This window comes from Bos indicus x Bos taurus, chromosome 15 (assembly GCF_003369695.1).
Source record: "Bos indicus x Bos taurus breed Angus x Brahman F1 hybrid chromosome 15, Bos_hybrid_MaternalHap_v2.0, whole genome shotgun sequence".
In the NCBI taxonomy this organism is placed as follows: domain Eukaryota; kingdom Metazoa; phylum Chordata; class Mammalia; order Artiodactyla; family Bovidae; genus Bos; species Bos indicus x Bos taurus.
The window spans coordinates 2,676,972-2,690,451 of NC_040090.1; the positions used below are offsets into that span (position 1 = coordinate 2,676,972).

A 13,480-nucleotide genomic window follows, 5' to 3' on the forward strand; every position below is an offset into this window, starting at 1 on the left:
TCCTTCCTTCTTAAGCTAATATCATTAGGAGTTTCTTGTCATAGCAGAAGTAGCATTTTACTTTAATACACAATCCATAACTTATAAGCAGAGTACATCATGAAAAACGTTGGGCTGGATGAAGCACAAGCTGGAATCAAGACTGCCGGGAGAAATATCAGTAACCTCAGATACACAGATAACACCACCCTTTGGCAGAAAGCGAAGAACTGAAGAGCCTCTTAATGAAAGCGAAAGAGGAGGGTGAAAAAGCTGGCTTAAAACTCAGCATTCAGAAAACAAAGATCGTGGCATCTGGTCCCATCACTTCATGGAAATAGATGGGAAACAGTGGAAACTGTGCGGGACTTTATTTTTCTGGGCTCCAAGATCACTGCAGATGTGATGCAGCCGTGAAACAAAAAGACGCTTACTCCTTGGAAGGAAAGTTACGACCAACCTAGACAGCACATTAAAAAGCAGAGACATCACTTTATCAACAAAGGTCCGTCTAGTCAAAGTTTCGGTTTTTCCAGTGGTCGTGTATAGAAGTGAGAGTTGGACCATAAAGAAAGCTGAGCACCAAAGAATTGATGCTTTTAAACTGTGGTGTTGGAGAAGACTCTCAAGAGTCCATTGGCCAGCAAGGAGATCCAACCAGTCCATCCTAAAGGAAATCAGTCCTGAATATTCATTGGAAGGACTGATGCTGAAGCTGAAACTCAAATCCTTTGGCCACCTGATGCAAAGAACTTGACTCACTGGAAAAGACCCTGATGCTGGGAAAGATTGAAGGCAGAAGGAGAAGGGGGCGACAGAGGATGAGATGGTTGGATGGCATCACCAGCTCAATGGACATGAGTCTGAGTGAACTCCGGGAGTTGGTGATGGACAGGGAGGCCTGGCATGCTGCAGTCCATGGGGTAGCAAAGAGTCGGACACGACTGAGCAACTGAACTGAACTGAATCCATAACTCGTGCCTCCTAGGCCTCTGTTCCCTTCCAGAGTACTCACCACTCTCCTTATAAAAAGCTAGGCAAGGATCCTGCACCCCACCCAACACCTGCCTCCTCACTGACCTTTCCAAGACCTGCAGGAGAAGGCTCTTCCCAGAGCTGCGTTCACCTCTCGGTTTCGAAGGCTGTAGATGAGGGGGTTGAGCATGGGCGTGACGATGGCGTAGAAGACGGACACCACCTTGTTGAAGCTGATGCAAGAGGCCACTCTGGTGCGGGCGTACATGAAGAAGAGAGTGCCGTAGAAGAGGCTCACCACGGTCAGGTGGGCCGCGCAGGTGGAGAAGGCCTTTCTGCGCTCTGCAGCCACGCGGATCCGAAGCAGCGTCCAGACGATGCGGCCGTAGGACGCGGCGATGACCGCGGAGGAGGCCAGGAGCACAGCCAGGGAGACCAGGAGGTCTGCAGTCTCCTTCTGGGAGACGTCCGAGCAGGCCAGGGCCAGCAGCGGCGAGGCGTCGCAGAAGAAGTGGTCGATGACGTTGGGGCCACAAAACCTCAGTCGGGACATGAGGTAGACGGGCAACACGGGGGTGAGGAAGCCCCCCAGCCAACAGGCGGCTGCCAGGCGGACGCAAGCCCCCCAGGACACCAGGGCCGCGTACCGGAGAGGCAGGCAGACGGCCAGGTAGCGGTCGTAGGCCATGGCGGCCAGCAGGAAGCACTCGGTGGCGCCGAGGAAGGTGAAGACGAAAAGCTGAGTGAGGCAGCCTGCGTAGGAGATCCTCTGGCTTCCAGCCACCCCAAGGAAGCCTGCCAGCATCTTGGGCACCGTGACCGAAGTGTACCCGATTTCAAGGCAGGACAAGTGCGTCAGGAAGAAATACATGGGCCTATGGAGGCGGGGGTCGAAGCGCACCAGCACGATGATGGCCAAGTTCTCCACCAAGGTGAGCAGGTACATGGTGAGGAAGAGCGAGAAGAGGAAGAGGCGTGTCTCACGCAACTCAGCGAAGCCCACCAAGACAAACTCCGCCGTGTGGGTCTGGTTGGCGGTGTCGGGCTGCATAACTGGGGGCTCTCATAGCCTCGTAGGTAAGGACAACTCGGGAGAAACTGAGATACTGGACTGATGGATCTTTCACTTCCGGAGAGGAAAATAAATTAAGACGCTGCCCTGAACTCAAAAAAAAAAAAAAAAAGAAAGAAAGACAATGTATAGCCTGTGAGGGGTTCCAGAAATTTCAGGACAAAGTGAAAAGTGGTAGATGGAAATAAGACGGAATATTAATGGGGAGTGCAACCTGTCTTCAAGAATCAGGGAAGTCTTCCTGGAGGAAGGGCTGGCTAAATTGGAACCTGAAAAATAAGTTGGTGAGATAAAAGAGAAGACACAGAAAAAGGATAAAATCTCGGACCTCAGCGAGAACAACCTGCGTCTGGGAAACTTCCACCGGACGTGGTTTACCGTGGGAGTTAACAGCTCAGCTTCCCGGTTAAGCATTCCTGACTTCAAATACAAAAGAACCCAGCTAACAGGGTTGCGGTGAAAATTCAAATTGGATAATCCCTCTAAAGTATTTATCATGATTGGGTTAATAAATACTAGGGGTTCATACCCTTCAAGTCCATTCATATTGGTGCAAATGGCAGATTTTCGTTCTTTTTTATGGCTGAAGACTGTTCCACTGTGTGTGTGGAACACACGTCATTCATCTGTTGGTGGACACTTAGAGTATCATGCTTAGTGCAATAAGTCAGAGAAAGAAAAATGCTGCATGTCATCACTTATATGTGGAATCAAAATGAAGCAAATGAATGAATACAACAAAACAAAACAGACTCACAGATGTAGAGATCAAACTAGTGGTTACCCACGCAGAGAGAGAAGCAGAGAGCGGCAGGGTAGGGGTAGGGGATTTACAAGCTACCAGGTATAAAATAAATAAGCTACGAAGTTAGACAGCTTATTTATCTCTATAGGATATAGCACAAGAAATATGCCCAGTGTTTTATAAAAACTATAAATGAAATACAGCCTTTACATTGTGAGTCCCTATGTTGCACACTTGAACATATAATACTGGACATCACCTATGCCTCAATAAAAGTACATACATACATACCATGGGGAATTTTTTAATGTTGACTTTATTCTGGAATGTTTTTTAATGTTGGACTTCCCTGGTGGCTCAGACAGTAAGGCGTATGCCTACAGCACCGGAGACCTGGGTTCAATCCCTGGATCAGGAAGATCTCCTGGAGAAGGAAATGGCAACCCACCCCAGTATTCTTGCCTGGAGAATCCTGGTGGGATACAGTCCATGGGGTCGCAAAGAGTCGGACACAACTGAGTGACTTCACTTTCTTTCTTTCTTTATCCTGAAATAGATCATAGAGGAAAAACGACTTCACTGATCTTGAGAAGCAGGCTAGGACAACATCATGAACTAACCAAGTTAAGAGGAAGGCAAAGGGTAACAGAGCGCCTTGAGGAGTTCTCAGCACAGGAGTGATGCAGAGAAGGGGGGAGTTAGTGCGCTGTGCTGAAGCAGGTCTGGAGCGGGGGAGACCAGTGGAGAAGAGCGGCCATTCCAAAGCTCTTGGACACTCTTCCCAGTAGAAAGTGGGACCAATGGAAAGGAACGAAACCGCGTCATCTATAGAGATGTGGATGAACCCAGATCCTGTCATGCAGAGTGAAGTAAGTCCAAAAGAGAAAAATGTCATATATTAACGCATATATGTGGAATCTAGAAAAATGGTACCGATGAACCTATTTGCAGGGAGCAGTGGAGATGCAGACGCAGAAAACAGACTTGTGGACACACGGAGGGAAGAAGAGGCTGGGCCAGACTGAGAGAGTAGGGCTGACATATATACCCAACCGCGCGTGAAATAGACGGCCAGTGGGAACCTGCTGTGGAGCCCAGGAGCTGGGCTCGGTGCTCAGCGATGACCCGGATGGTGGGACGGGGCTGGGAGGGGGCTCATGGGGAAGGACATGTATGTGTACAGATCACTGCTCCACATTGCTGTACTGTAGAAACCAGCACCACACTGTAAAGCAATTATCCTCCAATTAAATGTTTAATTTAAAATTTAAAAATTTTTTTAATGTTTTTCATTTAAAAAACATTTTTTAACGCTTTTTGAAAAGAGAGGAAAAGGTGGGGTCAATGGCTGCTCCCCTTCAGTTTGAGTGTTGTGGCTGCTTCACAGCAGCAAGTGTGTAAGCCTCATCACTCAGGCACGTCCAGCTCTTGGCAGCCCCACGGACTGTAGCCCGCCAGACCCCTCTGTCCACGGGATTCTCCAGGCAAGAATACTGGAGCGCGTAACAATTCCCTTCTCCAGGGGATCTTCCTGACTCAGGGATCAAACCTGGGTCTCCTACACTGCGGTGGACTTTTTACCGTCTGAGCCACCAGGGAAGCGCGTCACAGCAGAGAAGGATGGGAGCGATGCTGTGGCGGTTTCCAGGCCTTAACACCGGCTTCCTCTGCCTGCTTCCTGGAGCCCAGCCCCCATGGCATGAGGAAGCCCAGTCTGTGGCAAGGCTCCGGTGGGGAGGGACTCAGTCCTCAGCGCCGGCCCTGACCTCCCACTCACCACCGACACCGCACACCAGCCAGGCGAGAGAGTCATCTGAGGCATGGACCCTCCAGCCCCGGACAGGCTGGCCCAGCTGACACCAGCATTACCTGCTGGGCCTTCCCCAAGTTGCAGATTTGTGAACTCAATAACTGAACACCGTTTCTGTCGGCCACTAAGCTTTGCAGCGGTTTGTTGAACAGCAGTAGATAACAAAAAGCATTACATACCAGTGGTGTGACCGCGGACACATGAGTCAATACCACTGAACCTTTGGAGGAAAACAAATCATGTTTGGCCTGTGGTTACAAATGCCTGAACTGGAATTTGAATCCAGGTTTGCCAAGGTCTAAAACCCTCGCTCTTTTCCTCTAAAAGATAATTGATGCCAGGTTCCCTCTGGCATCAACATTTCATGATTTCCTGGCAATGAAAGCTTGTAGAGATACAAAATCAGAAAGAAAGAAGGTCAAAGTCTTCAGATTCCTGTGTGTATCTTCACCACGCCTAAATCCGGGCTCCGACCTCCCCACAGTGAGGGTGCGGGGGAGCATCTGTAAACGCTGGTTTCCTGAACAAATAACTGCACTGCAGCCCAAGATGCTTCGTGCCTCTGCTGACTCCAGGAAATTTCAGAACACCCTTCCTGCACACTTCGCCCCTTTGCAACTTGGCTTACAATGTAGCATCCTGGGCGCAGTGCTCACCCTTCCCAAATGTCTTCCCTTACTGCACACAGATGCTGTAGAAACCTGCCTTCATAGTAAAGCTTTTCAGAAATGTTCATTCTTTTCTGTAGTCATTAAAAGCGCAAGATTTAGAGTCCAGCAGATCCGGGATCACGCCCTGTCCCTGCAACTCACCAGCTTGGTTGCCTCATCCATGAATTGTTAGTATTATTTCTAAATCTTGCCAGCCTTCCTGGTGTGACTCAGGTTTGATAGTCTCATTATTTAGTAGGAAGACTTTTCTCATTCCTCCAGATGTGTATGCAGATCAGACCACCAAAATGCACAGGATACCAGCTCTGTGCCAGCTGTACCAGAGGGGCATTCAGGCAGAGAACAGGTGCCCCAGCATCCACCATGGACCTGGCACAGAGCAGGTGTTGCCTTATAATAGTCTCAGTTCTCTGATCCATTGCTTAGAGATAGGATGCCAGAACCTGTGGGGGCCTGCATAAAATCCAGATGTTACCTTGAAAGCACAACTTTTATTACTCAGCTGCTGGTGGAGGAAGTCAAACAGCAGGATATTTTAAGCACATGCTCACAGCAAAGGCCCGCACTTTCCCTTCCTCACCGTGAGCTGCTGATAGCTGGCAGCCAGGCCAAGGGCTACATCCCCACCTTCTTTGCCTCCAGACAATGATGTATTTCATTTGGGGGCTGGGACGTGTGTGTGGCATCACCGACTCAATGCACATGAGTTTGAGTAAACTCCGGGAGCTGGTGATGGACAGGGAGGCCTGGCATGCTGCAGTCCATTGGGTCGAAAAGAGTCAGACACGACGGAGTGACTGCACTGAACTGACTGAACTGATGTGTGTGTGTGATTTTACTTTTTTTTAATTGGAGTACAATCGCTTTACAATGTTATATTACATTCTGCTGTACGACAACATGAATCAGCTGTATCTTTACATGTATCCCCTCCCTCTTGAGCCGGGCTGGGATTTTTAAGAAGCAGGTGTGCCTTGCCCCCTCTCTGCAGGCTAACTCCCTCCCTATTCACCGGCTTAGTTCCGTACACTTAGCTCAGACCTCAGGGACAACAGAACCGCACAAGGAGCCTGGCTCCCTGAGGAAAACCAGTCACACCTCCAGGAACGGGAGTCGTCAAACTCCTATGAAGAGCCAGACAGTGAGCGGGAAAGATGGGACTCAAGTCCCAGTGCATCTGATAGACACGTGTGTGCTTTCGGCATACACACACACATGCATGCACACACGCACACACACGCACATGCACACACATATGTGCACACATGCACGCACATACACATGCACGCTTATACATGCACGCGCACATGTATGCGCGTGCACATTCGCACACACACAAACGCGTGCCCGCACATATGCACATGTGTGTGCACACACATGCACACGCACACACATGCACACTCGCGCACACACAAATGTGTGCCCGCACACACGCACGTGCACACACATGCACATGTGCACGCACACATAAACGCACGCACATACACACGCACACACATGCACACTCGCACACACAAACGCGTGCCCGCACACACGCACATGCACGTGCACACGCATGCACATGTGCGCGCATGCACATACACACGCACACACATGCACACGCGCGCCGTGCCGTCTCCCTCTGCCATCTCACGTCACCAAATGACGCACCTGCGCCCCTCACCGCCGGCCCTGGCAGTAAGGTTCGCTTCTCTGCGCCTCGGGGACTGGTTGGAAGAACCCCTTGGGCTCCAGCCACCCACGGGAACCCAGTGAGACCACCAGGCTTATGAACCAGCCCGGCTTCCTCTCCGAGGCTGAGAGAACGTTGTCAACCGGGTGCCGGGCCGGGGAAAAACGGCCCCCACTGGGAGGAGAGGGTCACAGGGAACCACCTCTGAACCAAGAGTGAAGGCCACCCCAGAACCTGAGCTGACTTAGTGTGCTGCAAAGGTGCTGCCCCCTTGGCTGAGGCTGTCCCTGACACATATGGAAAAACAGTTTGGAGCCCACGCAGGGAAGCTAAGATGGGTCCCTGCAGCTGTCGGCTGGCGCAGCTGCGTGATGAGCCGGGTGGGAGAGGCTGGATTTCCCCCTGTTCCGGTTCTCTCTACCCAGCCTCTGGGAGACGGGGCCCCAGGGGAGAAAGGACTTGGAAAAGGAGCATACTAAGACCAGACAACGATTTCAGAAAACAGCGACCGAGCCACGGGGAGCAGGCAGTGGGGGGTGCTGGGGGCGAGAGGCAGACGGAAGGGGCTACCAGACGGGCAGGAGCTGCGAGCTCTGCTCCCCGCCCCCTCTCTGCTCTGGGTCCCTGCAGGGGGCAGCAACACTCACCCCACTTTCAGGCACACAGCCCCCTGAGTTCACAGCACCGTCTTCAGAGTCAGAGAAGATGAACTTGATCCTGGCCCCACCCTGGCTGCATTTTGGAGAAAGTTCCTCGTCTTGCTGGGCTTCCCTTTTTTCTGTCCTCCAATGGAGGGCATAATATGTATCAATTTGCAGGGCTGGTCTAAAGATGGAAGGAAGTAGCATTAAGTGAAAGTTCAGGGCCTTTGCTCTTACTTCAGCCCCTCTGCCCTTCTGCATGGTTTCCTCCTGCGCTTCCTTCAATTCTCCTAAACAAAGAGACCCTTTCTGACCACCCATCTGAAAATGCAGCTCCCGTCACTCTCTGACTGGCTGAGTGCCTTGATACTTTTGGTCACGGCTTCATTGTCATAGGTTAGATATTTGTTTGCCTGACTATAACACCGCGCATGCAAGGAAGCCCCTTGAAGACCATGCCTGTGTCTGTTTGTTCATCACTGTGTTGCCAGAGCCACAAAGAGTCCCTGGATGCAGTCTGAGTGCAATAAATACACCGATATTTATTTGTAATAAATTGTACATTAAATAATTGTACATGTAAATAAATTGTAGTAAAAACAATTGGATACCCACGCAGAGCATTCTGCTGAGCCAGAGAGCTGTTTCCTTTCCAAGTCCAGCCACCCGTTGAAGGGAATGGGGGAGAGGGAGGAAGCCCACCAGCATTTATGGAAGAGCACCTTCCCGCCAGTCAAAGCCCGTGTGCTGGAGCAGCCTACCCTCAACTGGCCTGGGGTGAGAATCAAGTGGAGTTGACTTCTGCGTATAATTTCTTTTCTTAGCTACTAGATTTAATTTTAGGGCTTCCCTAGTGGTTCAGACAGTAAAGAATCCACCTTCAACGCAGGAGACAAGGGTTTGATCCCTGGATCAGAAAGATCCCCTGGAGAAGGAAATAGCTACCCACTCCAGTATTTTTGCCTGAAGAATTCCATGGACAGAAGAGCCTGGCAGGTTACAGTCCATGGGGTCGCAGAGATTTGAGCTCCTGAATTTAAGTTTCAAAAAAAACAGTATTATATCAGCTGTTCTCAAACTTCTCTCCACCAAGCCCTAAATTTCCCCAGTTGCCAGGTGGCTGCAGAGAGGCACCCACCGCGTGGAGTTCCCACGAGCCCTGCTTCAACAATTAGGAAGCGGCAGAGTCCAGATGAGAACACAGCTCCATCTGACCACAGCCCACCATCTTCCACCGAACCAACTTCTGCGGCAGCTGGCTTTCCTGAAACCAAACCTGGTCAGTTACCTGGGAGTTCTCTCGTTATTCCAGCTGCTTCAAAACTGAGTAGGCATGGCCCGTCCCTCAAAGCTGCTCACGGACAGCCTCCTCACGAAGGGGACAGATGGGAAGCGGAGGCATAGCAAAGAAATGGGAAGGGTCTCCAGTCATAGATACAGCAGAGACCCCAGTCCCAAGGCAAGCCAGAGAGCCCACTGCAGCAGCAGGGATCCAAGGTGGACAGAGCTTTCTGAGCTCCCAAATAGGAATAATACCTGCTCTTCCTGACTCCCAGGACATTATGTGAATCAATGCATAGTCAATGTGCAGGCTCTTTGAAAGCTTTAAAGACAGACTCCAGGAAGCCCTTCTTATTATGTTGATTCCATTCCTGATGGTCTAATGATGACTGCAGAATTTCAAAAAAGGGGAAGCCTTGGGGATGGCAACTTCAGTAGGGCCCTGGGTACGGCCTTGAAGTTGCACTTGAATAATAAGAAAATCGATTTTTGCTTATGCTGTAGTTTATTTGAGGTATCTTGAGAGGGCAGGCAGAGATGAAGGGGGCCTAGAGCCCCAAGGGCCCCTTGACAGCCCTACTATATGTGAGCTGAAGCAAATCAGTTGAATTCTGTGTGCCTCGGTTTCCTCACTTGAGAGGTAGATTGATATTTCAAAGCACAGTGAACAGACTAAGGACACAGCTGGGGAAGGAGAAGGTGGGAGGAATGGAGAGATATTTTACCATATGTGAAATAGAGCCTGTGGGAATTTGCTGTATGAATCAGGGAGCTGAAACGGGGGCTCTGTGACAACCTCGAGGGCTGGGATGGGGTGGGAGGCTCTCGAGGGAGGAGACATACGTATTCCTGTGGCCGATTCATGTTGATGAATGGCAGGAAACAGCACAATATTGTGAGGCATTATGCTCAGTAAAAGCAATTTTTTAAATTTTTTAAATAAACCAAACCATAATGACTCTGTAAAGGAGTTTTTGAAGGAAAAAAAGATGAGATGACAGGTTGGGGCAACTGAAGGCAGATTGGGTTACCCTGGTGTGAAGGCTCTTGACTAGGTGTGGTGTCTCTTTGGTTGGCGATGAGTTTTCCGTTTGCCGCCTTCTGCTTGCTTTGTGCTTCTTAGTTCCCAGCCTTGATGTCAACCAGAAGCTAGCCAGCCCATCACCATGCCCGTGAATCTCCAGAAGTGTCACTCCCTACCCCTGCTAGCTCTCTGCTTGTACTCCAGGAAGAACACACAGGTCCCAACGTGCTCAGAACCTCGGGGGTGGTGGCAGAGGCAGGCTCTTCGATCTCACTGAATCCCCAGTTCAAGGATCACATCTTTTCTGAACCAAAGAGAGGGGGCAGAGGTCCCCCACCAGCTGAACCAGGAAAGGGAAGAAACAGGAGTTGTCACCAGCTATAAAAGAACTCATCTCCCGTGTACGTACCTCTCTCTCACTCCCGAGGGTGACCCAGTACCTCTCACTCCCCAGGGGTGACCTGTGAGATCAGCTCTCCATGGAGGCTCAGTGCACTCAGACAACAAAGGACAGAAGACAAGGAATCATGGAAAACCCTGCCCCACGGGGCACGCAAAAGCCATATGGGAGCCCGATTTGTAGACTAGCTGGACAAACACCCACAGGGGCCAACCTAGGAAGGTTGCCTGGCAGCTGGACTCCGGCTCGGTCTGTGGCTCTGACAACTCTGTGTGCATGCTCAGTTGTTCGTTATGCCCAACTCTTTGTGGCCCCATAGACGATAGCCTGCCAGGCTCCTCTGTCCATGGAATTGCCCAGAAAGAATACTGCAGGGGGTTGCCGTTTCTTACTCCAGAGGATCTTCCCAATGCAGGGGTTGAACCCCTGTGATCTGTGTCTCTGGCATTCACAGGCGGGTTCTTTACCACTAGCACTGCCTGGGAAGCCCTGACTACTCTGGGGTAGGGTAAAATGAAATCTCAAGAGTTCCAGACTTACCAAGGTTACAATGAGGTCTTCCTCTACTAGGTTAGGTGGGTTTTACCCACCTACCTACATGCCCTTTATCCCCGGGTGGGGAAAATCAAGACTAATAACAATGAGTATGACTGAATAGCCTGTTTGGTTCAGGCTCTATGCAATTCAGATGTGAAACACCCAGCCTCAACCCGCATGAAGTCCAGAGTCCCATAGAGGCTGTGACCGAGCGTCACTTTTACCCTGAACGTGCGTGCTTGAGAGCTAAGTCACTTCAGTCATGCCTGACTCTGTGTGACCCTATGGACCACAGCTTTCCAGGGTCCTCTGCCCCTGGGGTTTCCCAGGCAGGGGTACTGGAGTGGGTTGCCATGTTCTTCTCCACTGTTGGATTATAGGACACTGCGGAATCAAAGTTAACAGGACTCTGGAGCTGAGTAGTTCTTTAGCATACATATGGGCTCATTCTCCTTGATTGCCTATGACTTGGGTCCAGCCTTAATGTTTCAGGTGTTTTAATGTTAATAATATTTATTATTAACTAAATAATAAAGCTATCTTCCCAACTAACCAAGTCTTACCCTTTTACCCAACCTCACAAACCTAGCTCAGTGTAAAACATCATAGACTTGGATTTGTATCCCACATAAGCCTCTGCATGGATCTGCTACTTGGGGGAAGTCAATCTCTCTGAGCCAGTTTCCTCATCTCTGAAGTCAGGAAGAAAATACTACCTGACAAAGACATGCTTAGAGATAAATGAAGCAAGGGTCTGCTCACCCAACAGTGGACGTGAGACGGTTGCACATAAAACTCTGGGCTTCTCTAGGCAGGGAGGATGTTTAACAGTAGCACACCTGTATCTGTGCTCATTGGGAAAACCCCTTTCCAGTTCTGACCCAAGTAGACCCAATCTGACAGAGACTCTTACTTCCCAAGACTACAAAAACCATCTGCACAAACATACTAGGTTGATTAAAAGCAATTAATTAGGGGGACATCCCTGGGGGTCCAGTGGTTACGACTCTGAGCTCCCAATGCAGGGGGCCCAAGTGTGATCCCTGGTCAGGGAACTAGATCCCGAATGCCACAGAAAAGATGGGAACAAAGATCTCATGGCTGCAAGGAAGACCTGGCACAGCCAAAGAAATAAATGATTTTTTTTTTTAAGCAATTAAGAAGACCATCATGCCAGCAGCCCAGGGACATTCAGGAGGGAGGAACAGCCTGGAGAACCAAGAAACAGAGGCAGGTGTCAAATTCTGCTCTCAAATTCAGGTCCTGCGGGTTCCTGTCTGCCCCCTCCTCCCCTCTCGCCTTCCAGAGCATCTCTGCCCTGACAATGCAAACCAACCCCGTCCCGCCCGCCCCTTAAGTTCTATCGGTTGTCCCAGTTTTACACCACCGAAGTCCGAAACTGAGCGGTTAAAGGCAGAATTCTCCTCTGTCAGGGCAATAAAAGAGGCTTTGAATGATCATATTCCTTTTAGTCTCCTCTGGGCTGAGGAATCAAATAGCCCAGCTCCAAAACCAGGACACAGAGGGGATGATCAACAGAACCAACTCTTTGACAAAAGAAGAGGAACACAGACGTGAGTGTGAGGCTGAGGTCTTCACTGTTCCTCTGAAAAGAGATCTGAGACCACTCCTGGGCTTCCGCGGTGGCTCAGCTGGTGAAGGATCCGCCTGCAGTGCGGGAGACCTGGGTCCAACCCCTGGGTGGGGAAGACCCCCTGGAAAAGAGAAAGGCTACCCACTCCAGTATTCACGGACTGGATAGTCCATGGGGTCTCAGAGCGTCGGACACGATGAGCACCTTTCGCATACACACACGTACACTGGTAGTTCTAATTTTTCCATCATCACGATGAAGTATGTGGCACTGTACAGTCTTCCCAGCTGGTGCTGGTGCCAAAGACCTTGCCTGCCAGCCCAGGAGACGTGGGTTCCAGCCCTGGGTCGGGAAGAGTCCCTGGAGGAGGGCATGGGAACCCGGTCCAGTATGCTTGCCTGGAGAATCCCCATGGACAGAGGAGCCTGGCGGGCTACAGTCCACGGGATTGCAAAGAGTCAGACACAACTGAGCGACTCAGCAGGCACGCATGCACATAGCATCGTATCCAGCTCTCATTTCACAATAGAGACTTAGACTTCTCAAAATTATGTTTTTCATCTTTAACAACATCCAGAAACAAAGCCTGGGCTAGTGTTTTTGCAGGTATTCTTTTTAATGCATTTTTATCATGAAATATTTCCATCTATTCAAATGTTTACTCAAGAAGGAACATGATACAGTGATGAATGTATGCCCCTTCCCTAGCTTTATCAAATATTGACCTTTGGCAGTTATTACAGACTGAATGTTTGTGTCTCTCCAAAATCCATATGTTAAATGCTAATGTCCGATGTGATAGTACTAGGAGTTGGGATCTTTGGGGGGTAATTTGGTCAGGAAGATGGAATCCTAATGAATGCGATTAGTTCTCTTTCACAAGGGGGCTCCAAAAAGCTCTCTTGCCCTCTTCCTTCCATTTGAGGATACAACAAATATTTGGCAGTCTGCAACTGGAAAGAGTTTTCTCACCAGACACAACCGTACTGACTCCCTGATCTCAGACTTCCAGCCTCCAGAACTGTTAGGAATCAATTTCTGTTGTTTGTGTACCACCTAGTCAGTGGTATTGTTACAGC

At 50.0% G+C, this 13,480-nt stretch overlaps 1 protein-coding gene across 1 annotated transcript; it reads right to left on the minus strand.

Annotated features, from left to right (window-relative positions):
- Positions 1-922: 922 nt before the first annotated feature.
- LOC113904639 (olfactory receptor 6Q1) lies at positions 923-2,656 on the minus strand. Its single transcript, XM_027561762.1, has one exon. The coding sequence runs from the start codon at positions 2,003-2,005 to the stop codon at positions 1,052-1,054; it is 954 nt and encodes a 317-aa protein (XP_027417563.1). The 5' UTR covers positions 2,006-2,656; the 3' UTR covers positions 923-1,051.
- Positions 2,657-13,480: the final 10,824 nt, after the last annotated feature.